A 26,969-nucleotide genomic window follows, 5' to 3' on the forward strand; every position below is an offset into this window, starting at 1 on the left:
ACATTAGAGTGAGAAATGGCAAAAGGGCATGTACCTTGTAGTTGTTGAATGTAAATTAAAAAAAATCCCTCAGTAATGCTGTTCCATCGCTCATGGACATGCACGCATCCTAAAATTATTAGGATATAAACTGGAAGATCAGCACAGGATAAATGATAGGGGGTTGTTTCTGGAAGGAAAGAGAGGAAATGGAACTGGAGACGGGAACATGAGGGAGCGTGATAAAAGTGGTCAACATCAGGTCCTTCTGGCTTGTATTTTGTTAGTTGGGGCTGTGAATTACGGAATGTGGCCATGGGAACCAGTGAGTCTTCAATAGATAAAGCGTGTCAAAAATGCAAATTCTCCTTTATTATTGGCACCTGGTAAGGTGCTGAGAGTGAGCAGCTGTGTGCAGGGACAGCTGCCTTTCCCCTCGGATGTGGTCACGTGCCCGCTGGTGAGGCTTGGCTCGTGCACCTGCTTGGGGCCGAGGCCACAGTCTGGGCACTGTTGCTGCTACTGGTGACTGTGCTTCTTGCTCTCCCGTTCCTTTCCAGCATTACTTTTTTTTTTTTTAATTAAATTGTTTTTTTTTTTTCTTTTTTGGAGGGCAGGTAATTAGGTTTACTTATTTATTTATTTTTTTAGAGGCGTTACTGGGGATTGAACCCAGGACCTCGTGCATGCTAAGCATGTACTCTGCCACTTAAGCTACACCCTCCCCCACCTCCAGCATTACTTTTCATATCTGGGAAATTAAACCTCATATTGAAACCTCTGATTCAGAGGGACTTAATCAGTGACTCTTAACTTTTCTGCCCCCACAGCAAGAAACACATACATCTAAATACTGATACACAACTGAAACAAATTTCAGGAACCAATGTTTGGTCTTAAATGTGACACAGTCAGCTCTGTTACCTTCTAGCCTTTAAAAGTGTTTCTAGTCAGAACGGACTCATATTTTTTTTTCAGCTTGCAGTGTGAAAGCTACTGTCTTTAATGCTCCTCACCCAGTTTTTTTTCTAGACAAGCATTTGTAAAATTGGCTACTTCTTGCCAGAAATGAGGGGTGGTTTCAGGACAGCGTGTGGTAAAAAGTGACGATCAGACAGAGTTCTAGGTTTAAAAAGGGTTGCGTCACATGGTAAATCTATTTTTAGTTTTTAAAGGAATCTCCATGCTGTCTTCCATAATGGCTGCACCAAACTGCATTCCCACCATCAGTGTTGGGAAGGCTCCCTTTTCTCCACACCCTCTCCAGCATTTATTGTTCGTGGACTTTTAAATGATGGCCATTCTGACTGGTGTGAGGTGACACCTCATTGTAGTTTTGATTTGCATTTCTCTGATAATTGACAACGATACTGAGCATCTTTTCATGTGCTTATTGGCCATTTGTACGTGTTCACTGGAGAACTGCTTGTTTAGGCCTTCTGCCCATGTTTACATTGGGCTGTTTGTTTTTTTGCTATTGAGTTGCATGAGCTGTTTTGTCTGTTTTGGAAATTAATCTCTTGTCTGTTGCATCAGTTGCAAATATTTTCTCCCGTCCTGTAGGTTGTCTTTTTGTTTTGTTTATGGTTTCCTTGGCTGTGCAAAAGCTTATATATTTAATTAGGTCCCATTTGTTAATTTTTGCTTTGATTTCTATTGCCTGGGTAGACTGCCCTAGGAGAATATTAAGATTTATGTCATAGAATGTTTTGCCTATGTTTTCTTCTAGGAGATTTATAGTGTCTTGTCTTACGTTTAAGTATATATTCAGGGGAAACTCTAATTTGAAAAGATACACACATCCCAGTATTCATAGCAGTGTTATTTATAATAGCCAAGACATGGAAGCAACCTAAGTGTCCATCGACAGATGACTGATAAAGAAGTTGTGGTACACACACACACACACACACACACACACACAATGGAATACTACTCAGCCATAAAAAGAATAAAATAATGCCATTTGCAGCAACATGGATGGACCTAGAGATTGTCATACTAAGCAAAGTAAGCCAGAAAGAGAAAGAAAAATACTGCATATCACTTATATGTGGAAACTAAAAAATGGCACAAATGAACTTATTTACAAATAGAAATAGACTCACAGACAGAGAAAACAAACTTATGGTTACTGGTGGGTAATGGGAGGGTGGAGGGATAAATTGGGAGTTTGGGATTTGCAGATACTAACTACTGTATACAAAGCTGATAAACAACAAGGTCCTACTGTAGAGCACAGAGGACTCTATTCACTATCTTGTAATAACCTATAATGGAAAATAATCTGAAAAGGAATATACAGATAGACATGTATAACTGAAACATGTTATGCATTACAAATTAACACAATGTTGTAAGATGACTATACTTCAATTTAAAAAAAAGTTTAGGTGTGAAGACAGTAGCAAATTCAAAGTGAATCTTCTTTATTTATAGAAAAATGTTAATGGGAGAAAAAAAGGGTTGAATTCAAGCTGTGTGTTTTGGAGCAGTTCATTTATGCCCTCGTCCTCCATTTTCTGATTTGTAAAAAGAGGAAACATCAGAGGGTTAGCTCTCTGAGAATTGAGAGAATCACTTGTGTAACCTCTTACGTGTTGTAAGTTCAGCCACCACAGCAAGAGGCGCAGCAGCTCCCATTTTACTGAGAGAGGGTTGGTGAACCTCCCAGTACCTTTCTTGCAGAGGGAGCAGGGTTCGTCCCTGTCGCTGGAGGCTCTGCCTCTTGGAGCGAGGACCGGGTTCCAGCTTTCTTTTATACAGGTCCCAGGTAATCAAAGACCTGGGAGATAATGTGGGGAAGACTTCAGCAAGTTTCAGCCATTCATTTATGATGGTGGCCTCTATTCCACACAAGAGAAATGAACCTCCAAATGACGACTTGAGTTCTCTGTGAGAAGGAAGGAAGTGTCGGTAGCTGCTGACCCCTCTCGGGGCTGATTTTGAAACATCTGTGCTTCACAGATCGTGTGGACCATGCAATGCAAAGAAACGTGGTTGGCACAGATAAAAATGAAATGTTTATGAACAGTTCAGGAATGTCTTACTAAGATCACTGAATTTGTTGTCAGCTGGGGTATGTATATGAAAAATGCCCCCTACCTGTTCTTTTCTCCCAAGCAGTTTTAAAAAGTTGAAAGAATTACGTGATGAACATCCACATACAGAATACCTAGACTCCACATTGGTATTTTACTAGATTTATTTTATCACACTCTGCCATCCTTCCAGTCATTGGTCCATCTTGTTTTATTTGAGGCATTGCAGAGTGAAAATTGCAGAAATCAGTTCATTTCAACCCTAAAACTTCAGCATGCACATTATTAACTAGAGTTCAATATTTGTTCTTTTTTCTTTTGGTGTAAAATTTCGTATGAGATACAGATCTTAAGTATCATCTGATGAACCGACAAATACATATACCTGTTTAATACAACCTCTGTCAACGTGAGAACGTTACCGTCAGCCCAGGAGTTCCCTTGTGCACCTTCCCAGGCGATCCCTGTCCCCAACCCCCAGAAGCAATCCCTGTTTTAAATTTTCCACTGTATTAGTTTTGCCTGTTCTAGAACTTTCCATGTATACAATCCTACAGTATTTACTCTTTGCACAAGGTTTCGTTTACCCACCGTGATGGGCTGTATCCATGTTATGTATATCAGTAGTTTGAAGGCTGTTGATTCCAGGCTCTGATCGGAGTCCTATATGACCCAAATGCTGTGGACACCTGGGCTGTTTCCATTTTTGACCTATCATGAGGAAAGCGACTATAAACATTCTCGCACAAGCTTCTTCGTGGACATATGTTTTCATTTTCTTGAGTAAACTAGGAGTGGAATTTCTGGGTCTTAGGCTTCGGGATGTGTTTAATTTATTAAAAAACTCCCAGACCTTTTCCCAAGGTGGTTGAACTATTTTATGCTCCCACCAGTGATGGAGGAGAGCTCCACTGGCCTCCCATACCACCAATATTTATTGTCTGTACCTCCCCCCAACCCCTTTTGTTTCTGGCAGTGAGTATCTGCCAGGAATCTCACCATCTTGACCTCTCTGTGGGCAGCTCTGGCCTAAGCTGTGACTCTGCATGTCACGCATGCGTTTGCAGGACCAGCCCCAACCGCAGTCCTGTGGGGGGGGGGGCCACGACATACAGCGCAGGGATCTGGCCTTCAGGCGACAGTTCCTTCTTAAAAGGAAATGCAGGAATAATTGACACCATTTCGTGAGCACCTGCGATAATCTGTTTACATTGTCTGTCTTAATCTCTATGCAAATTCTACAAGAGAGACACTCCCAGTTGAAAAATAAGGTAACTGAGGCTAAAAGAGGTTGCCGAGGTCGCCTGTGGCCACTTAGTGGTGGAGTTGGAATTTTAGCATAGTCTTTTTTTTTTCCCACATTTAAAAAAATAAATTTACTTACTTATTTATTTATTTATTTATTTATGTTTATTTTTATTGAGTTATAGTCAGTTGACAATGTTGTGTCAATTTGTGGTGTACAGCACAATTCTTCAGTCATACATGAACATACATATGTTCATTTTCATATTCTTTTTCACCATAAGCTACTGTAAGATATCAAATACAGTTCCCTGTGCTATACAGTATAAACTTGTTTATCTGTTTTACATACACAAGTCAGTATCTGCAAATCTTGGGACTCCCAGTTTATCCCTTCCCACTCTCCTCCCCCCGGCAACCACAAGTCTGCATTCTATGTCTGTGAGTCTGTTTCTGTTTTATATATAAGTTCATTTGTCTGTTCTATTTTTAGATTCCAGATATGAGTGATCTCATATGGTATTTTTCTTTCTCTTTCTGGGTAACTTCATTTCGAATGACATTCTCCAGGGACATCCGTGTTGCTGTAAAATGGCATTATGTTGTCATTTCTTATGGCTGAGTAGTATTCCATTGTATATATACACCACAGCTTCTTTATCCAGTCATCTGTCGATGGACATTTAGGTCAGCACAGGGAGTCTTGATTCCATGGTCATAAGATTCGTGCTTTACATTGGCTCATGTTGCTGAACAGAAGTTCCTAGAGCAAGTCGGATTTTTATCTTTTTAAGTTGATCATTAATCGGGGTTGGCTTTGTACCATTAAGGTAAGAAGCTCAAGTACTACCCAGCTGAAAATCTACAAATATTCTAACCCCACGTTCTCATTAAAAATAGATTATCTTTGTAATGTCTTGATTGCCCTCACTGTCTTGGCAAGATTGTTTAGATATACGTATGTCAGAGGCAAAGCGAGGTGAAAGCTTTTCCGTATTGATCTTTTGATCCTTCCCCACTTCCCTGAATGGTGAATATTTTTTTCCCCGCAATGAGTGTATCTCCATCCTCTAGCTAGACTTAACTCCCTAAAGAGCAGGGGATGATGATGATAATGATAATTTTAAAACGTAGATTTACCAAATGCCAGGTACTGTATTCAACACTATACTGGAGCTGTCTCAGTACTCAGTAATTCTCACCGTGATCCAATGGTAGACACCCTAAACCCTATTTTGGAGAAAAAGAAACTAGATTTAGAGAGATGAAGCAATTTGCCCAAAGTCGCTTAGGGCACAAGTGGACGCGCTGGGATTGGAACCCAGCCAGCTGTGTTCCAGTGCCAGGGGGCCCTTAGACCTACTGCTAGTGGCGCATTTTATGCTCACCTGCTGGCACAATGCATTCATTCTTAGTAACTGAAGCCTGGCTGTTCAGTTCATTCAGTTAAGAGTCCTCTCTGAGGCTGGTCCTCTGTGGGGCAGCAGTGTCCTGGGCAGCCTTGTGCCCCACCTTTGAAGAGTGAAAATGATCCTGGGGAGCTAAGGCTTACACAGATGGAATGATTACAGGATGGCACTGGGGCATATAATGCAGGTACCCAATATGATAAAGAGAGACTAGGCTGGTGGGAGGTTGCATGGCGGCTGGTATTGCCCTGAAAGGACCCCTTTCTTGGTTGCTCAGCGTTGTCTCAGCAGCTCCACGGTGGAGACATAGTTCAGTAGTTAGCATCCGTGCGATGTAATACGTGAATTTATATGGTTCCTGCAATATAAACTGAGGATTGTATTGATAGAGTCTCCATTTAGTGGTAGCTAGAGTTGATCAAACATTTACACGTGCCAGGCATTGGGCCAAACAACTTGTGCATTCACTGCATTGAATCTTGACCAGAAACTGTGTATGTGTGTCTGTGTCCCTGTGTCCAGGGGAGTGATGAGGAGATACTTGCTGGAGAGGAAGTTTTTACTGTCTCCTTTTAACAGAGGATGGAATCTGAGTATCAGATTTCTAATATCCAGAATTGTATGACTGACTAATACATGTGAAAACAGGATTTAGATCCAGGTCTGCCAGCGTGAAATCTTAATACACTCAACGCCTACACAGTATTGAAATGTAATCACATTTTAATCCTTTGATGAGTTGGTTCCACATCTGTGGAGCGAGGATAACAGCCCTCTGTGAGTGGCCCATAGTTCAAGTTTAAGAAACATTCCCTGGGCATAGAAGTCCCAGGATGGTACTTTGTGGTGTTGGGTTGGGAAGCTTTCGGGGGCACTTACAAAGTGGTTATGTGCTCCAGGCCCCTCCCTTCCATTGGAGCAGCTCTGTTTCTCTGTTCCTACATTTTGGCATTCAGCATCCTGTTGCTTAAAATGGTTTGAAAGCCAGTAACGTCGACTATCACATTACCCCTTTCCTTGACTGTACCAGGTAGCAGAATTAACTGATCGTGATTGAGTACTTTTAATAACCTGGAGTTGTTTTTCACCTCTGAGCTCCTGAGTGGAAACTATTGGAGTATCTGGGATCTTGGAGCTGAAAAAGAAGCAGCCAGATGTGCTAGTGACTTGGGTGTTTCCAGGTCCTTGAGAAATAATGTGCTTTGAACCCTGTGTCTGGCAAAATTAGTTTTGCTGGATCATCCAGCTGGGACCTGGAGATGTTGAGTTGTCCTCTCATTTGGGGTTCATGCCGAGCATTCTCAGAGCAGCCTCTTGTGGTGTGCTAGCAGGCCTTTGCAGACCAAGGGTAAGCACGGGTCCCTCTCAGCCTGGAGCTGGTCCATGGAGGGAGATCAGAATGTTCAGTGCAGTCACCTGGGGCCCTTGGAAATATTCCTGCTGTTGCAAGGCAGGTAGGAGCAAGTCCCTTTGGGACCAAATAAACAGGAACTGGATTTGAAAGTATGGCTGGATGCCTCGGGCATTGGGTGTCGAGGAAGGGCTGGTGGCCCTGGGTTGGATCTATCTAATATGGCCCTAGGGTGACCAGCCATCCCCGTCTGCCTGGGACTCTCCAAGATTTAGTGCTGAAAGTTCTGTGTCAGTCCTGGGTAAGCCAGGGAGACTGACTACCCTGCATGGCCCTGGAGCCCAGGCTTCCATCACTGCTTGGCTAGACTCTCTTGAAGATTCCTCAGCTGCCTTCCTGGCTCTACAGTTGCTCATCTTCAGTGCTACTGGAGCCCATCTGGAACTGCCAGTCTGACCTTCTGCTTAAAAACCAAAGTCCTGGGCACTGGCATTTGCTGTGTGCTTGTAGCCATGTCATGGGAGCCCTGTGTTGGACCTGCCAGGAGCTTCCACACCCCTCTGTGTGTCCCCTTTCCTCTCCCTGGCAACTTCATCCCCATCCACTAAGCCCTGGCTGCCTTGTGTTGCCTCTTGAGAAGCCTTCCTTGTCGGAGCAGAAGTATCATTCCTTCTGTATCACTGCTGTCGTGTACTTGTCGCGGTGCATCTAACTGTTCCCACCCCCTTGTCCGGGCGGGGACTCAGCTGCATACAGCACCAGGCAGCCAAGAAGCTTCTGGTGACTGTCTCCAGTGCTTAGTGTTGAAATAACTAATAGCAGAATGGGGAATATTTTGTTGGCAGGTCCTAGAATAGATTCAGTGTTTGATGCTCAAAATTGTGATTTTTAAAACATTTTTCAAGTAGTGGAGCCCACTCCCAACTTTAAACAGAATGGAATCTTTTATATTGAGTGCCATATGTAAGACAATTAAGAGTAGGGAAAAGAAACGGAATTGGAAGTGAGGGTGTGGGAGGCGAGACTATGCCGTCTTCGTGGATCCCCAGAACTCTGGGCATGCTGTGTCAAAGCTGCTTGTTTAAAAGCTTCTGGGGCTTATGGTTCTGAAGAAGTCCATTTAATCAGCTGAAGGGGCCCCGGGGTGAGGGGCTGGGCTCTGGCTCCAGCCTTAACCAGGCCGGGCTCTGCCACCTCTGAACAGAGTTACCTTCGATTAAAGGGCACCGCTGTATTTTGTTTTGTATTTTGTTAAAAATACGAAACCAAGCCAGATCTGTCCTCAATTCACTCTTGGTGCCCTGGTTGGCACGCGGCTCCGAGCTCCTGATGGGAGGAACAGCTGGCGATCTATTTTAATTAGTCGCAAGTACCAAGTGATTGAAAATAGACTGTTAGAAAACTCAGCCGGCCTCACCCCTCATGCCTGACAAATGGTGGGGACGCTGTCCGTGTGGGATTTGAAGAGGGCTGGCGCTGAGGCCTGCTCAGACGCGTGCCTGATGTCCCATTGACTGGGCTGATGGTGACTGTCGTGTTCAGGCAGTGACATAGGTTTTAGTCCTCTTCAGCCTTGCCCTGGGACAGGTGAGTTCCCAGGAGAAACGGAAACCCCTTGACCTTGCTGGCCTTCTGTATTTGATGAGCGCCTCACTGAAAGTGGGAGGAATGGTAGCCCAGGATGGGAAGTGAGCCAGCAGACACGCTCTGCCAGAGGGGACCCTTGAATGGGAGCCGCCGGGCAGTTTGATGGCGGATGGCGAGACCTGCTGCCAGTCCCTCGTAGCTGTGAGCTAATCGTTTCACTGCAAGCTCTCTCTTTGTAGAGGGTTGCTACCCCTTCTTTTGTCCGTTTTTGCAGGGGACGTTCTTAATTAGGAAGACTTTCATCAGAAGGGGCTTGGGGAGTGTCTGGTAAGGTGGGAACAGAGGATGCTATAATTGTATGAGATGGCACTGATACAGGAGGGGAGGGGGCAGGGCACAGCCATGCAAGGGATGACAGCAGTTAACACCAAAATGATGGAAGATTCAACTTCTGCCAGGCTTTGAGGCCCAAGGTGGCGGGAGATTTGACTTCCAGTAGACCTTGAGCTTCATCATATGCTCATTGTAATATGTTAACATTTTAAATGACACTCCCACAGGCGCCATGACAGCTCCGAGTCTAACCATAAAAGGGCAAAGAGTGGGCGGTGGCCCGGTTCCTGGGAATCCCAGCCCCTTCCCCAGGGCAGTTGGAATGGTCCTTCCACTTGTTGGAATGTGAAGCTACCGAGCCCATAAAAACTGGCAGCACTGCGCCTCTTGGCACTCTCGCTCCCTCCTCTTAGGAGACGGCCCACGCTCTGTCTGTAGAGTGCGTATCCACTTTTCCTTTAACCTGAGCACTCAACCCCCACACCTCGTGGCCTTTCTCTGGACTTCTGAAACAGCCTGCGCTCTAGGTAGTATGTATCTCTCTAAATAAATCTATCTTTACTCAACTGTGGCTCCCTCTTGAATTCTTTCCTGCACAAAGCCAAAGGCCCACACTTGGCAGGGCACGTCCCAGGGGCTCAACCGAGACCTGGGCACGGCCCTCCTCTGACCCCACATTTGTTTTCCCTGCTTCAGCCCCAATGGGTGGCTGCATCAAAACGCTTTAGTGGGTCCTGGGTTTGTTTTGGGGAGAAGTGCCCGTGACCCTCTTGCTGGTGAATGTGTGTCTGCCATCTCTCCCCCCTCAAGTCTGAGAGCATCTGGCCATCTAGCAGGTCCAGAGGGATGGGCCGAAGTTGCTGATAAAGATTCGGGCGTTTTTGCCTTCTTTTTCACCACTTGATGGCTCATTTGCTTCCATCCTGGGTTCTGTGCCAGGTCATCCTCGCCTTCCAGGAACCAGCACCCCAGGTGCTGTGGGTGTGGTGCACGGGGACAGGCATGGGCTCTGGGGTCAGGTGAACCTGGGGACAAACCCAGCAGTCATTTCCCGCTGTGTGATCTTAACCAAATGACTCAGCTTCTGAGCCAGTCACTTCCTTTGCCACCCAGGCCAGCTTAGAGTCTGTGGTAGCCTGTGGGTTTCATGCTGTTGGCATTGTTAGTGAAGAATTCCTTATGTGAGGATTTACAGCTTTCTCAGGAGCAGCAGCCTCCTCGCTCATTGCAGTAGAAAACTTTTCTAGAGAGCTAGACCTGGGTTTAAATCTTGGTTTCAATTACTTGACCTGAGCCTTGGTTTTCTCACCTGGAAATTGGGATCATAATGCCCAATAGGGTTGTTGAGGATTAACTGAGATAATGTTTATAAAGTGACCATCACTTAACGAATATTTCTCTTCTGTTAAAATTATCTACATATGGGGCCTTAAATAAATAAACTAAACCTTCCTCATACTTGCCTCTGTCTTCGCATCTTTACATTACCACCGTAATCCAGAGGCAAGCGCAAAAATCTGAACTCTGCCCCAGAGACAAGAGGTGAAGACAATGTTCTGGGCTTCATTTTTTTCAAAAAAGCCAGATAGAAGTCAAAACAGAAGATGAATTTGATCTTTTAAATAAATCAACAGTGAAACCTTGCTTCCTTGATTTTAGCAGTGGTTTTGACCACATTTAGAAGGAATTGAAGAGATTTAGAAAGGGCATTGAATTAATGTAATCTTCTAAACTTTTGGGGGCACACCATAAACCCAGACACCATACATATTTTGACAACATAAAAATTAAGCATTTCTGTATGGCAGAAACACCATGAACAAAATTAAGAGACAAACATCCAGCTGGAAACAAGTAATTGCAAATACACAACCAACAAAACTATTTTCGTTGAGAGGGGAGGGGAAGAACTCAGTGGTAGAGTGTGTGCTTGGCACGCACGAGGTCCTGGGTTCAATTTCTAGTACCTCCATTAAAAAAAAAACTTACTAAAAAATGATTTTCGTTAATATATGAAGCGCTCTTTTAGGTTATTAAGAAATGATGATTATTTATTTTTAAAAAGGCAAAACGTGAGTAGAAAATTCACAGAGAAAGGAATTCACACAATCAGTCAACAGTTCAAAATGTGTTAACCCATGCAAAAGAAAGATACCAAGTTTAAAAAAAAAGGAGACCAGTTTGATCTAGGAGGTTGGCAAAGATTAATTGTATGTAACATAGGACACTGGTGAGGGGGAGCTCGCCTGTTGGTTTATGTGGGAATTGGAGAGACTTTTTAGGAAGATAATTTGGTAACCTCTTCCAAATTAAAACCATAGAACATATGTATGTATATGCAAGACTGGGACACTGTGCTGCCCATGAGAAACTGACACATTGTAATTGACTGTACTTCAATTTAAAAACCTTTGTTTTTAAAAAGCTATAAATCTTTAGAACCGGCAATTCAAACCTTTTTCTTAAAATATGGCAGTTAAAAGCCTCCTATTTTTATACATTTTTATGTATGTATATATGCTTTATTAAATATTTACATACGTTTTCATGTATGTACCTAAGGCCACTCAAGAAACATTAGTAATGGTTACTTTTGGGGTGTGGAGAAGAAGAGAGATGTTTGCTTTTCATTTGTCTCATTTTTGTACTGTTTGAACTTTTAAAATCGGCTGTTTATATTTTATTAGTTTTACAAAGTTCAAATTGTTTTCTAGACGTAACAGCGTGCTCAACAATAAAAGGAATCTTACCTCCGGCCTTACTGTCTCTCACACAGATCCTCCAGTTGGCACTAGCATTTTGTTTAACAAATGAACCATCAAGGAGCAAATGCAACATGAGATGTTTTCTTACTACATTGCCTCAAATACCGCCCGTAATCATTGAGCAGAAGGATCTCGCCGCACCTTCCTGGGTCCTCTGCCTTGTGGCTGTGTACCCAGGAACCCTGCTATGTACCTGTATATTCGCATGTAACATGTTCTGTATTTTCTGTGAGTCTCATGACCCCCGGGGAAGTCTGCATTGTGAGCCCTGTTCTGCAGATGAGGTCCACAGAGAAAGCCATTCAGGTAGTAAAGCAGGTGAGCTGGATTTCAAAACAGAGCCTAGCCACCCATCTCTAAGGTCCAGCTCTTAACCACTGCTCTACGAGGGCCCGACTATGTGTGGTGTGAAGTGGGCGCTAGGGGAGGGCGCCCACCCACTGTCCCAAGGGGGGGTCACCTTAGGATTAAGATTTAGCTCCAGGAATCACAGTGCTGGGCCTGCCTCAGCGATACTGGACCCTGGAAAGAGCAAAGCCCTTGGCTCTGGCAGTTGTGATGGTGTGTGCTTGTGGTGGGGGCGCCTGGGAGGAGGGATGCAGACGAATGTCTGTTTTGATAGAGTCTGAAAAGAGAGGGAGGCGTGACATTCCTTCCTGGGCACAGAATTATCAGCAGCACTTTATTATTTGTGGTTTCCCTTCAGCCCATCAGCAGATACTGCAAAACTGCCATTCTTGATGGAGCTGTCCCCTTCAGTGAATCCAGCTGGGCTGGCCTTGACTCCTGACCAACCGGGGGCAGCCTCAGCCGCCTCAATCCCCCGTGGCCACCGATTCAGCAGATTGCACGTGTCCTGGGCTGCAGAGTGCTGATGCAGGCGGTTCTTCTTTGATTTCCTTTTCATCCCCCATGACAACCACCACATAGTTTTCCCTACAAACTGGCTGACGTCCCACTCGTAGGGGAGGCTCAGAACAGGAGTGCCTGGAAAAGTCACCCATGGCCACAAAAGGGGCACAAGTCACCCTGGATGGGGTTGAGGCCACCCCAGTTATCTAACAACTGTAGCTGGAGGGGTGGGGGGACCTCCAGGTGCCAGGGAAGGGATGGAAAATGAGTACCCCTGAGGAGGAATGCTGAAGTCACTGGGGAAGATTCCAATGGCTTTTCTTGGACAGCCTTCTTCAGTCTTCCCTGTCAGAGCTGCTTTTACTTTATCAGTCTGAGAGGCAGCCCTAACACTGGGCCTGGGAGACTCAAATGTGGGTGTCTGGCGGTGTTTGCTGAGACCCCAGATGGGGAGCTTCTAGTACTTATTGTGAGTGTGTTAAGTTCTTGGCACTGTGCTGGGTGCTTGAGGCACGTTACCTGGTTCTCCTCCTCACATCAGCCACATGAGGTATGATGTTCCCATTTTAGAGATGAGGCTGCCGAGTCTCCGAGGCTCAGGAGTTTGCTGCAGCCAAAAGGGGGCTGGAGTTCTGACGTGGGTAACGTGGGCTCCAGGCCCAGTCTCTGTGGTCATTCCCACCAGACCATGGTTGTGCAGAGACAAGTCCCCATGGCATCGTGGGTGGATATGACCACCCCATGTTGCTCCTCTGACTACAGCCTGTGGGTAGCGCCCTCAGGGAGCCTGGGAGAGGTAGCTTTTCGCAGGGCCAGTTACTGCAGCTGAGAGGACCTGGGTCAGAGCAGTTCTTGTGTCATGTGGTCAGAGCACTGCCCTGGCCCTCTGATCCGTTCTCCCTTACTTCAGTGCCAGTGTCCCATCAGGAGGGGGCCGAGTGTTGACAGACATGCCAGTGAGAGAATCCTGCAGGAAAGGATCCTGGCTGTTCCAGCAGGTGTGTGGCAGGGCGCTGGTGGAGCCACTACTGGTGGAGGAGGCTGCTGAGTGGATCTTGTGCCCCAGCCCTTGCCCGCATCCCAGCCCCAGCCCCAGCCCCAGCCCTGGCTCTGGCCTCTTCAGCACTTTCATTCTGGGCCATACAATGGTGCATGTCCCATTAACTGCTACTATTGTCTGGAATCTGGATGTTTCCTGTTCTGCACTGCTTGTTTCCTGGGGGGACTGGACGGTGCCTCCCTGGTGACACCTGAGATCTTGACCCACCTGGGTCCGTGGCATCTCCCTCTGCCGGCTCCATCTCAGCGCTGTGGCTTGTCTGAGTGGCACAGCTGAGTGGCCTGACTCTTGTCGTAAATACTCTTAGGTCAGTATTCTATCACATTTGAATAAGCCTGGAGTCTTTTTTTGGAGGGTCAGGGGCACCTGCTTGACTTATTTGCTCGGCTACTTTATTCATAGCCAGCTAGATCCCATTCCACTCCATCACGTGACCCTCTCATCCTGCCCAGCCAGGGACGTTGCCATCACTGTATACAAACATTAAAGAGTGAATTTTGTACAGGGGTCGTAATTGGGCAGAAGGCCCAGGGGCCCGCAAGCTTGTAGCGGCCTGTTGGGTGTCCCGGGGGTTGTGAAGAACAAAGCCGAGGCATGGTCTCCTGGTGCGGCGGTGATGGGCCCTGGGAGCTCGGTGAGGACTTGGCTGAAGGCCCTCGGGAAATAGTCAGCTCTTGCGATGGGTGGGCATTCCCATTGCTGGCTATGACATTGTCTCATTGTTCACGTGAATTCTAGAAGTGATATGCTTGGCATTAGGGAAAGGAACCAGCAATACATTAAGATGTACAGACAAAGGGAAGACCTGCTGGCCACCTCATCGCCTGGAGGTGACCAGGGTTTGTGGCGGATTCTTAGATTTTAAGTTTTGGTCTCTGGGAAACAGTTACACCTTGTCTTTCTTGAACCAACAGTGGCTCTTTTCTCTGCAGAGCATGGAGAGTTCCTGGCTCTGGACCTCGGAGGGACCAACTTCCGGGTGCTTTGGGTGAAAGTCACGGACAATGGGCTCCAGAAGGTGGAGATGAAGAACCAGATCTACGCCATCCCCGAGGACATCATGCGTGGCAGCGGCACACAGGTATGACCATTCTCTCAGGATGGCCCCGGGCTCTGGGCCCCAGGGAGCAGAGGCCGCTCCTTCTCTGTGGTCCAGAAGAGGGAGACCCTGACTGAGGCTCGGGTTTCCCATCCTCTCTTTGCCTGGTGCCCCCCTTCCACGCCTGGAGGCTAGGTAGGGGGCCTCCATCTGGAGGGGTGCACGTGACCAGAGGGCAGGGAGCATGTGAATGAAGCCCCTGGGTCTGGATGTGCTTCTGTGGGAGAGATTTTTCCTTTTTTACAACTTTATTGTGGTTTAATTTCTGTAAAGTAAACTACACATATTTCAGAGGTACAGTTTGATGAATTGTGGTAGACGTGTACACGTATGAAGCCACCACCACAATCAAGATACGGAACATTCCCATCACTTCCCCCAAAGAGGTGCAAATTTCAAACATGGGAGGGATTTTGATCTTCCATCTGATTTGAGGCCTGCTTGCGTGTGCTGGTTATTGAGGAAAGCCTGCTGTCAGGAGGCTGGGCCAACACACCCAGACACCTAACGGTCAGTGGTGTCATTGACGAGCACGTCAGTAGAGCACATGATTGGCTCGACACTGTCACTGGCCATGGTGCTCATTCTACAGCCCCCCGACTCACAGGTGTTAGCATAACATGGCCTGAAAATGGAACGTGCCCCTTTGCCTTTTTTGGTTATTGCGCTCTGTTTCTCTTTTTGACCTTTTAAAGCAGAAGAGGTTTTGCACAGAGGGGTGGGAGTCTGTTGAGAAAAACACTAAACTCCAGCTTTGGGGTGTCTGTCCTGCCAGCACTGCAGTGGTGCCATGTGCTTCCGCACCAGCCCCAATCATGCCTACTCATCCCCGCATCTCCGTGGCCTCCAGAGCCACATTTTGTACTCAGGACACACAGTAAAAGAGCAGATGGAGAAGAAACGTGAAATCCAACTAAGAATCCTTTCAGTAATAGCTAGAAGAAAATGAGCAAGTATGAAATTGCCATCACAATAGTGTCTAGACGTGTACTGAGCATCGCCTAGGCATTGGGCCACTGATCCTTGCTGGGAATTAAAGCCCTGGTCCCTCCCTTCCAGGGCTTCAAGCCCAGCTGGACCACCAAGACATACATACCCACCCACAGAAAGTAACAAGTGTTGGGGGGCAGGGCATAGCTCAGTGGTAGAGTGCATGCTTAGTATGCCCGAGGTCCTGGGTTCAATCCCCAGTACCTCCGTTAAAAGATAAATTAATTAAATAAAACCTATTTACCACCCCCGCAGAAGAAAAAGAAAAGAAAAACAATTTTAAAAAAAGAGAAAGTAATACATGTTGTGTTGAAGTGGATGAGAACCATCAGGAGGAGGGGCTGACACAGATAACCTGTTGTGCGTCAGGCTGAGCAAAAGCGCTTTGTGTGGATTTTCTCATTTTATCCTCATACTAGCCCTAAGGCTGAGTGCACCTGTGTTTCCACTTTACAGTTGTGGAATTGGGCTTTGAAAGACTGAGTGACTTGGCCTTACAGGAGTGGGAGGGGCCAGAGGCAAGACACAAAGCAGATCCCTATGATTGGAGCTTGTTTGTGCAACTCTTGGGGGCTCCTTCCACTTTTTAGGCCACGTGATGTGGTCTGTGGGAATGGTGGTGCTACCTGGAATTAGGAACGTGGTGGTCCTGGGTCCCGACTACCTGTCCCTGCTTCCAAAGTAGGAAGAACTCCCCAAAGGGGCTGATGCTTCTGGAGACAGGAGATCCTGCAGGGCAGTCTCCGCCTCTCGAGAGTGCCCCCAGAGAGCCCTCCTACAGAGGGCGCATTGCCGCCACCACACCAGGGGTCTCCGGCTGGTGGGAGATGGCCGCAGGTCCGGCCATTGTTCTCTGCTCTTAGGTGTCCCCTTTCACTGGCTCTGCAAAAGCTCCCTTGGGATGTTCTTTCTACTCCTTCTCTAGCTGCCTTCAGCCCATGGATAGGAACCACTGAAGACATTCCTGGATATTAGAACAGCTACAGGGATCACTCTCAGCTACAGGGATCACTCTCGGCTATAGGGATCACTCTCCATTATAGGGATCACTCTCCGTTACAGGGATCATTCTCGGCTACAGGGATCACTCTCGGCTTGAGCGCTGGCTCTTCCTGCTGCAGTTTATTGTGCCTACTATGCACTCAATCAAAGGGTGAATGGAGGAAATGAAATCCAAGTAAGACAGTCTTCCTCTTGAGACTCAGAGCTTGGAAGGGGTGGCCCTTCTCATCCCTAGTGCACTATTCTTCCCGCCACAGCAGGCCACCTCCTGGGAAAGGAATTTTGGACCAAGAATAGAACACGTGGGGGAGATATTTTTAGACCCTTTCCATGTCCTTGGGGGTGGCCCTCAGGGTAAACCTACTACTTTCCTTGTTTTAATGCTGGGGTTGGACAAGGAAGGCTAAGTCCCTGGGACTGTGGGATTTGAGCGCTGCTGAGGTCGTCACACAGCCCCAGTATATAAAAACAAAATGTTTCAGTCCAGGAAAAATCTGAGACCGTTCCGGAAGAAACTATGAAACTATTGTGATATTAAAAAGCCTTCAAATAAATGGGGAAAAATGCTATATAAAAAGTGAAACAAAGAAAACTAGAAAATATAGGTGCTTAATCCTGGAAGGGAAAGATCTCTATTGTCCTAAAGCAGCAGAGAACACTTGGTATAAAGATGGGAAGAAACTCACAGCGGCTGTTTCAGTGGTGGGATTACTGGCGCTACATTCCTTTTTCCTTTCCTTTTTTTTAAATTAAATCTTAGGTATCAATCTTTTAATTAGAGGAAACAAATGGATTTAAAAAATAAAGTTTAGTTAAAACCGAGACCAAAAACTCAGAGCTTTGCAGAGGTTTCTGAAGGCCTGTGAACCTGGGCAGGGGGGGTCCCTGGACAAAATCTGTCTCCTGACGCATGGAATTCCACTGGAGAGCAGTGAATTGCAAATTGTAATAGCAATTTGCTATAAGTGTGTCCTGGGAAGGAGGGTGAGCAGATTCTGAGACCAATAAGGAAAAGGAAACCTATCGAGAAGATGATGCCCTTTGAGCCTTTTTATGGCAGAAGGGTGTTAGCTCTTTCTTCCCGTATCTTACCCTTAGATCACCAGCTAACAGGAAAGGAGTAGTCTTCCAGTAAAGGAAGTAGATGGTCTCCTTTTCCCCACTTTTAAAGAGCTGCAGATTATTCACACCCAGCACCGCCCGGTACAACGTTTCGCAGTAGTGGAATATTCGGTATCTGCCCTGTGTGGTGAGGCAGCTCCCAGCTGCCTGTAGCACTGAGCACTTGACATACAACTAGTGTGATTGAGGAAGTGACTTTTTAATTTTTTTTAATTCATTTTTTTTAAAAAAAATCTTAGTTTTCTTTTTAAAAATGTTTTCTTTTCTCTCCAAACCCTTGTGTCGAGGGCTGACGTTCAGTAGATCGCAGGGAGGAAGCTGCTGTGCTGTGTACGAATACCCGACCCAGACACAGGTCATCTAGGAATGGTTTAGCACCAGGTTCCCTAAAAATTCTAATTAGTTGACATAGCCGCAGAGTTCTCATGGCTGCTATATGGGGCAACACATTAATTAATGCCTCTTCACTGCCTCTTTTCTTTCTGCCTCCCCCTGTTGGTAGTGCAGTTGGAAAGAGCAGTGATCGGGGCTGAGTAGGGGGAACCATTTGGCTCCCCGCCCCCCACCTCTGATGATTGGCCTTATCTCTTTGCGCAGCTTCTGCAACTCCCTTATTTTTTGGATAAGATCTATTGTACTAAAAAAAAAATTAAAGTTAAGGAAGAAAAGATCTATTGTGTTAAAGACCATTTTGACTAGAGAACCAGGAAGAGGATGCTGGCAATTTGTTTAACTCTATTATAAATTTTGTCTCTGATCGGCTTCCAAACAGAAGAGTAGAACTTGCTGAATATCTATCTAGAAATCCTATTTACATATTAAAAGACTTGACCTCTGCTCCAGGGAGCTGGCACCGGTGCTTTGGGGGTCTTCTCAGTGAGAGAACCCTGACATTGCCCAGCCTTTGCTCTTGAGAATGTTTTGGTTTGGAGATTGAGCGTTTCAGCATCAGCTGAGGTTAATTTTGCACGTGGTCCAACAAATGGCCAGGACTGATGCAGGAAGTTCAGTTACAGCCGGCCGCCTTCTAGATGGCGGTGGCCTCGTCTTCCCCGATCCCTCCCACTGAGCATACCCGAGACATCTGGGGAGCCAGTGCACCTCTCAACCATTTCTGATTCAGCAGGTTTTCGTTTGGGCCGTAGAATTTGCCTTTAGAACATGGTGATGCTGCAGTGGACCACATTTTGGGAAGCCCTGATTTAGTGGAAACTTTTTTGCTTCTGCCTGGAGAGAAAAACGAATATTGTCCTTGTTAACCTCCCTTGGTTTCTCGATTTTGCCATCTGGTCAACCTGGCCCTTGGAATCTGCTCAGTCTCTTTGACTTTTGCTTCCTTTTTGTACCAGAATGCTCCTGCTCTCAGCCTCTGCGTGTCTGGAGTGGTCACCAACTTCTCTTTGGGAATGCTGAGTGGGCAAGAAGGAAGCCACGGGGCTGTGGGCTTTGTGGGGTAATTGTGATTACAGCTTTTTTTTTAGGTTTAAGGTTTTCCCCAGGAGCTTTTGGTCCTGCTTAGAATAGTCACAGGTGGGAGGCTGTCCATCCCCCAAACCCTATTTATTCTTCAGCGCCCTTTATGGACTCACTGGATATTCCATGTTGAAGTCAGAAAAACAACGATAACTTCTTTGAATTGTCCCCAGGAAATTAGTTTTCTAGAATGGAGGAAAAATATAAAAGTTACTTATTTTTGTGAAGTTCGTTTATAGAATGCCAACAGAGAATGTCCCGTCCCCTCCCCCAGTCACACAAGACAAGGAGGCTAAAACACTTCTTGGCAGTGAGATGGGCTGCCCTTTCTGGTAAGACAGTCAGCTGTGCACCCATGTCAAGGGAGGTTCTGACAGAGCCACCAAAGGATGTTCTGTTCCCAGGGCCTGCGATGACCGTCTGATTGGCTTTGGCTGTGATTTCCCCTGCCTCATCGGATTATTTTGATGGTGGTTTGGATAAAGGCCTTAAGTAGCAGGCAGTATTTAATAATCATTAGCTGGTGTTAAGGCCTTATATGTATTAACTCACTTAATCCTTTTGGGAGCTCATGGGCATGTACAGTTATCACCCCCATTTCACAGATGAACAAATTAAAGCCTCAGAAGGAATGCATATCCTGCACACATTCAGCTAGTTCCTTTCTGAGCCGAAAGTCCCCGCTCTTAATCTCTCTACCGTTCTGCCTCCCTGCTCATCTTCCTGTGTTGTGTGCCCTTAGCTGTTTGACCACATTGCTGAATGCCTGGCTAACTTCATGGAGAAGCTACAGATCAAAGACAAGAAGCTCCCTTTGGGTTTTACCTTCTCATTTCCCTGCATCCAAACAAAACTAGACGAGGTAAGATGAATTCTTCAGACACTTTTGTTGCTGCATTCTTTGGGCTGGGAGGAAGGACTGGGAAGAACTCTCAGCCACCTGCTACTGTGGTGTAGGGGGTGGCTCTGATGGATGCTGTGGACAACGTTTGAGTATTGCTGGGTGCATGTGTGTAGGTGTGTGTTGGGGGGATGCTAAAGAGGCACCAGAGAAGGGGGGTCTTTATCACTCTCCCCTCAAATGACAATGTGCAACCCCACATACATTGCACATTACCCTTATTCCTCTTAGGGAAACAGGAATGAGAAGTGCGTCAGGGACGCCTTTGTTCTGAAGTGCTGTGATAAGGACCCTTGACAGTTAGGGATGTTTGGAAACGAGCATCTTATTTTGGCAGCTCAGTAGCCTGCTGCTTCCACTTCTCAGGGCAGTAAATCATTCATTTAATCTCTTTTCTTGGTCTTTGACCGAGTTTCTCCTTCCTAGGCTAGACAGGAAGCAATACACAAATTCAGTCATGACCTGTTTAGCCTCATGGCAGAGGGGTCCTAATGATGGTTGTTAGAGGGGCGTGGCCTGAGTTTTGTGTGGAATCAATATTCCTTGTTCCTTTTCCAGAGTTTCCTGGTTTCGTGGACCAAGGGGTTCAAGTCCAGTGGTGTGGAAGGGAAAGATGTGGTCACTCTGATCCGGAAGGCCATCCAGAGAAGAGGGGTGAGTGGTGGCAGCAGAGATGGGCAGACAGGAGCTTGGGGACTGGAAGCACTTTTCATTCTTTGGGGCCCACTCTGAAGTCTTTCCCTCTCTGCCCTCAAATCAGCATGAGAATCTTTTGTGATTCTTTTTTTTTTTTTAACTTGTTTTTCGTTGGGGGAGGTCATGAGGTTTATTTATTTATTTAAAAAAATACATATTTTTTAACAGAGGTACTGGGGATTGAACCCAGGACCTTGTACATGCTAAGCACACGCTCTACTCCACTGAACTATCCCCTCCCCCTTTTGTGATTCTTAAGGAGAGGTCTTCTTTTCTCCTCTGCTATTTTTACCCAATAATCTTATCTTTTTTTTTCTTTTTTTCTTCCAGTTTTATTGAGATACAGCTCTGTGTAAGTTTAAGGTGTGCTGCAGAATGACATACCTATATTGACAGAGTTAGCACCCCGGTGACCTCCGGGTCACTGATCAGATGCCTTTGGGGCCTTCAGATTAGCATGATGGATAACGAGTCTTAGCCTTGGTGCAAGAAGAACCCTTTAGCTCTTAACCTGAATGAGACTTGAATGTCATTTTCAAACAAGAAAGTGGGGGTGCTCTTGGTATGAGGGTGGAATGGGGCAGAGAAAGGACATGATACAGGTCTTGTCACACAAGACCTTCTGGGAAGGAGGGAGGGAGGGACAGAGAGAAAGAAAAGAAGAAAGAGAATGAGAGGAAGTCAAGGATGACAAGACGGGCTCTTCCCAGCACAGGGATGCTGTGTGCTGGACTGCTCTAGGTCCTCCGTGGTGAGGACAAGCAGGTGGGAAGCGAGATGCTGCTGGTAGACGGGCTCTGGACCTGATTTCCAGCTCTAACCTTCTTTGGCTTTGAGCAGGGTCAGTGAGGGCAGCCCTGCGCACTTGAGCTGTGTGTCTTCCCGTGCTCTGTCTTCATGTCTGTAACCTTTCTGTGTCGGTGAAAGACAGAGCCCCTCTTTCATCCCTGCAGGACTTTGATATCGACATTGTGGCTGTGGTGAACGACACAGTGGGGACCATGATGACCTGTGGTTACGATGACCAGAACTGCGAGATCGGTCTCATTGTGGGTGCGTGAGCACTGGGTGTGAGGGCCAGTGCCGGCCCGTGGGTGTGGGTGGGGGTGGGCTGGAGACGAGGAGGGATCCAAGGCCTGGGTGTTCCTCGGTAATTCATATTAGAAGCTAATGATGCAGTCACTTTGGAGGGCTGAGCCAGGACTTGTGGAGTTGGGGGTGGTGCTGGGTTGGACCGTGTTGGGATGCCCCAGGAGTCTGCACCGAGGACCACCAGCGCCCCTAGGCAGTCTCAGGACAGTGGTACAAGATGGGCACTGGGGGCTGGGGGAGGACGGTGCTGAGCAGTCCCCTGTGTCATCCAGGCACGGGCAGCAATGCCTGCTACATGGAGGAGATGCGCCACATCGACACGGTGGAGGGCGACGAGGGGCGGATGTGCATCAACATGGAGTGGGGGGCCTTTGGGGATGATGGCGCGCTGGACGACATCCGCACCGAGTTTGACCAGGAGATCGACATGGGCTCTCTGAACCCCGGGAAGCAGCTGTGAGCAGGCCCCCTGCGGGCGGCGGGCTTGGGGGTGGCTCAGGAGCTGAGGTGGAGGGTGGTTCTCGGCTTCACTTTATATGTAGTCTTATAGCACCACCCCTCCCCCCAAAGTTGCCAAGGCACCTGCGCCCTGGTTGCAGGAATGTCGTGCAGGCAGACAGACTGGATTATAGGTAATGATTTGGCTGCGTCTCTCAGAGCTGTCATTTTAGGAGGTCGTAGTCTACTACGTGTGTGGCCCTGCTCTTTCATGCCGCCTTCCGTTTATGAGTTGCCCATAGAAACAGTCTGTGCTCCAAGTAAGAAAAGTCACGTTGAGATGGCCAAGATTAGGTGTCTGAATGCTCCTTTCAAAGCTCCCACCCCCGTCACTGCCCGGACGATGGGGCTGTGACCGTTGGCTCCTAAGCACTGGCTGAGGCTCTGACTCAGACCCCTGGCAGGGCTGCCTGTGAGCTAGGCCAGGTCCCAGGGGCCCCAGGGCCTCCCGACCCAGCTGGAGACAGACCCAAGGCCTGTGGAAAAGTTGGTTTTAAGGAGCCCCTTTGGCCACCTTCTCTGGACCTGTGGTCCAGCCTGGGCCCTGGAGTGGACTGGAGGAGGGACCGTAGCATTTTGGACCCTGAATGTTACATTCTCCAGCCTGGTCAGACTTGGTTATTAGTTACTTTTGACTCTTACAAGACATTATCTCACTCTCACAGACGTTTGCCCAATGTCCTTACTAAAGATCCTGAAACAGGGGTTGCTGTAAGCTCTGAAGGCAGTTACAAAATGTTTTGAGCAATCAGGCCCTCTCTGGTCTTACTGGTGCTGCGACTGTTGCAGAGAACCTTTCACCACTGATCCCCACTTAGAGGGGAAACTCTACCCCTATAAACCAGCTTTGTAAAAAAGAACCTTTTTCTTTATGGGGGGAAGGGGTTTTCCTTGCTTCCTGAAAGCATAGTTTATTTAAGTCACAAGCTTCTCTCACACGTGGAAATGTTAGCCCATTTACTTGGAACTTCCATAGGCGACTGGCTGAGCTGGCCATGGCTAGTGAGAAATTTTATGGACTGAAAAGCTGCTCAAAGCAAAGCAAAGCAAAAAATACGCTGGGAGGATATATACCAATGTGTCAGCTGTCCCTGAAGTTGGGCTGAGTGGGAACTTTTCTTCACTCTTTATATGTTTCTAGATAAATATTTTCCAAGCCTTGACTGAAACAAAGAATGTTTTAAAAAACAAAAAAATAAAAATATAAACACATACATACATACATACATACATACTAGCAAAGTGAAATAAGAGTTTTTATTAGCCACACTGCAGAGCCCCACTGGCCCCCTCCCCTCGGTCTCATAGAACCAACTGCTCTGGGAGAAGGTGCAAAAGCAGACACACGAATTCTCACTGTTGAAGCGGGGCAGTGTGCCCGTGCTGGTGCGTAGACGTTGCAAACAAACCTTCTGCTCGAGCACTTGGTCAGTTGTGCACTTAGCTCCCAGCCTTCGGTCTTGAGCAGGTCGCTTCCTGAGGGTCCGGCCTCCCCTCTTGTATTTCACACCTGGTGACACTGGAATCCCTTCCACACCCCTGTCTGGGCCTCCTCCCTGAAGGCTGGTGTGTTAGTGTCCAGAAGCCCGACTGCCTTCTCTCTCCAGGACCCTTGGTATCTTTCTAAGATACCAAGAAAGAGCCTTTTTGGCTAGAAAGAATTGTGAGGATTTGCTTTCTCCTGTTACATAGTCTGAGCCAGTGTCTTCTAAAGAAAACAGTGTCACCTAGTGTTGACAAAAATAAATTACCCAGCTGCCCTCTCAGCTATTTGTCACCTGCCTGCTTGGAAGCTTCCAGCCTGCCTCAGATTGCCAAGACCATTTAAGGTCCTTCTCACCTGCCCCGACCTGCCCACCTACCTTTGCGCCATTCTCCTCCCGTCCCAGGTTTTCACAGTTTTCTCAGGAATCCACAAGTGGCCTGTGAAGGGAAGGGCTATGTGAGGTGATAAGTTGCTGGGCCTGGGCCTCAGATTTAATCAGATCATCCCCCCACCCTGTAAATAAATATTGAGGTTCTACATAAGAGTTCCTTTTTTTTTTCTTAAATTGACATACAGTCAGTTACAATGTGTCAGTTTCTGATGTTCAGCACAGTGTCCCAGGAATGCATATATATATGTGTATCTCCCTGCAGATTTGAGAAGATGATCAGTGGAATGTATATGGGGGAGCTGGTGAGGCTTATTCTAGTGAAGATGGCCAAGGAGGAGCTGCTTTTTGGGGGGAAGCTCAGCCCTGAACTCCTCGCCACAGGCCACTTTGAGACCAAGGATGTTTCAGATATTGAAGGGTAAGCTGTGGGCCCTTCTCTGTTCACTGGGTCTTCAGAAGGGCGGACAGGCAGTCTGGGGAGTGAGGAAGAGGCACCCTTCAAATGTGGATGACGGGAGGGTCTTACCCGGCGTGGGCCACGGTGGGCCTACGGCTCGATGTCACTTGCCGGGTAGTCTCCACGCTCGTCTGTGTTGAACGTGCTGCCTACCAAAGTGACTCGGGGTCCCTGGGGACACCCGGCCCCCATGCAGGGACCTGTGCTTTTGCACCTGTCTTCCTGCCTGGCAGAGGGGCCTCAGCTTAGTGCTAGAGGCGCCCAGTGGGCCTCTTAACTGCTCCCTTGCATCTACTTCCTTTCCCTCCTCCCGAAGCTCTGACATTTCATTCCCTATTGGCGAGTTTCAAAAAGGGCTCTGTCCTGACCCCCTGCTTCATGACAGAAAAATCGGTCCTTGGACGACACTGAGATGGACCCATTTAGTTCTAAAAGGTAGAGCTGAGGCCTGCATTTTCACAGAGCAGCAGGCGTGGGTGTGAAGATGGCCTGATTTTTTGTTTTTCAATTAACAATATCCAAAGAGCTGGGCCGAGTTTCCTCTCCCTGAGACCTTCCACTTGTCGCTTGAGGAGGCTTTGTTGTTTCAGGGACCAGATGGTGGAGAGGAGGTGATTCTGGTGCTCAGGGGAGCAGTGAGACCGTTCCAGTGACTAAGTAGAATTCTTGAAGGAACTGTGCCTCCTTGTAAAGCTCAGAGGGGATAAAAGGAGTCATATTTGTGAGGCACTCAGTTCCACTAAGAAGAGTGCCCTTTCTCACCGTCTTTAGACACAACTTAAAGCAGTGATGACTCTGTTGTGATGTGTAACAGACTCTGATTACTTTATAGAGAGGAAATGGGGTGGGCTGCTCAGCTCAGTGGGCACCATTCCCTCTGACCTGAGCACAAGTGAGCTCACACACAACTTGGTGTTTCAAGCCCCAAGAAAAGGGCCTTGTCCCTACATAGTACGTGCGTGAGAAAAGTTAGGAGCGTCCGGAGCAAGGGGCACCGGAAGTACTCTGTGTGCATGTGTGTGTCTGGGAGAGCAGCTTGGCTTGTGTTTCCCCTCCTCCTGGTTCAGCCCCCTCAAGGTGCAGGCAGAGCAGTGAGGTGGGCGTCTGCCCTCACCGGGGAAGGGCGTCTGCTGCCGCTGTGGGCCTTCCCTGCCAGCCTGCATGGCCCCCTCCCCCTGGCCACAGCAGGCGGCACCTGCCCACGTGCTGTCTCTGTTTCCCAGGGAGAAGGATGGCATCCAGAAGGCCCGCGAGATCCTGATGCGGCTGGGCCTGGACCCGACCCAGGAGGACTGCGTGGCCACTCACCGGGTCTGCCAGATCGTGTCCACACGCTCGGCCAGCCTGTGTGCAGCCACGCTGGCGGCCGTGCTGCGGCGCATCAAGGAGAACAAAGACGCGGAGCGGCTGCGCTCCACCATCGGGGTGGACGGCTCTGTCTACAAGAAGCACCCACAGTGAGCCGGCATGCCGGGGCCCCCAGTGACAGAGCTCTCAGGGCGGGGGGAGACTCGCCAGTCTGGACTCCCTGGAAACTCTGTTTTGCATTGTGGGCTGGTGGAGATGGACCACAGCGTTGAGGTTCTTGGTAGAAGAAAAGTTCCCAGTTGGGCAGGTGGGGGCTGGGAGTGCATCGTCCTTGGTGTGGGTGGAGGCGATTTCTGAAGGCTGCCAATGACCAGGGGTCTACTCAAAGCTCTCCTGGTATTTGGGATCACTTTCTGCCACCCTCTTTTTTTTTTTTTTATTCACTTGGCTATTGAGGTAATCCTGCTCTACGCTCCACGTTTTGATCCTTTGGTCATAAGGGCTAGAATATTCAAATTTCAGCTGGGACCTGCAGGATATCTCTCTTGTGCCCATTTACCGTCCCATCATTTTCACCTCGCATGAGTGCCCCATCAGTGGGCCTCCATTAGCTGAAGGTCGGTGCAGAAGGTCTCAGCCCTTCCATTCCCTGGTCTCCTCATCCAGTGCTTCAGAAACTTTAGGGGCCAAAGTTAAGAAGAGCGTTTCGACTTTTTCCTTTCTGGGCCTTTCCTCGGCAGCATCCAATGAAATGAGCAATGAAACGTGAACAGTAGTTGGTGTCAGAATCACCTGGTTTCCCTGGGCTGCCCCATCAAAGAACCACTAAGTT

The 26,969-nt window shown here is 47.6% G+C and overlaps 1 protein-coding gene across 3 annotated transcripts in view; it reads left to right on the top strand.

The window, feature by feature from the left end:
• HK2 (hexokinase 2) overlaps nucleotides 1-26,969 on the top strand; it is a 63,124-nt gene that overhangs the window by 22,356 nt on the left and 13,799 nt on the right. For 2 of the 3 annotated variants that reach the window (XM_072937451.1, XM_072937452.1), the window contains 7 exons: nucleotides 14,555-14,703; nucleotides 20,051-20,170; nucleotides 20,768-20,863; nucleotides 21,859-21,958; nucleotides 22,270-22,453; nucleotides 24,635-24,790; nucleotides 26,053-26,286. In XM_072937451.1, coding sequence (XP_072793552.1) covers nucleotides 14,555-14,703; nucleotides 20,051-20,170; nucleotides 20,768-20,863; nucleotides 21,859-21,958; nucleotides 22,270-22,453; nucleotides 24,635-24,790; nucleotides 26,053-26,286 — 1,039 coding nt within the window. Of the gene's footprint in view, nucleotides 1-13,358; nucleotides 13,561-14,554; nucleotides 14,704-20,050; nucleotides 20,171-20,767; nucleotides 20,864-21,858; nucleotides 21,959-22,269; nucleotides 22,454-24,634; nucleotides 24,791-26,052; nucleotides 26,287-26,969 lie in introns of those variants that run through there. The other variant, XM_072937453.1, reaches the window with a different exon arrangement.

Source organism: Vicugna pacos, chromosome 15 (genome assembly GCF_048564905.1).
Source record: "Vicugna pacos chromosome 15, VicPac4, whole genome shotgun sequence".
Taxonomy (NCBI): Eukaryota; Metazoa; Chordata; class Mammalia; order Artiodactyla; family Camelidae; genus Vicugna; species Vicugna pacos.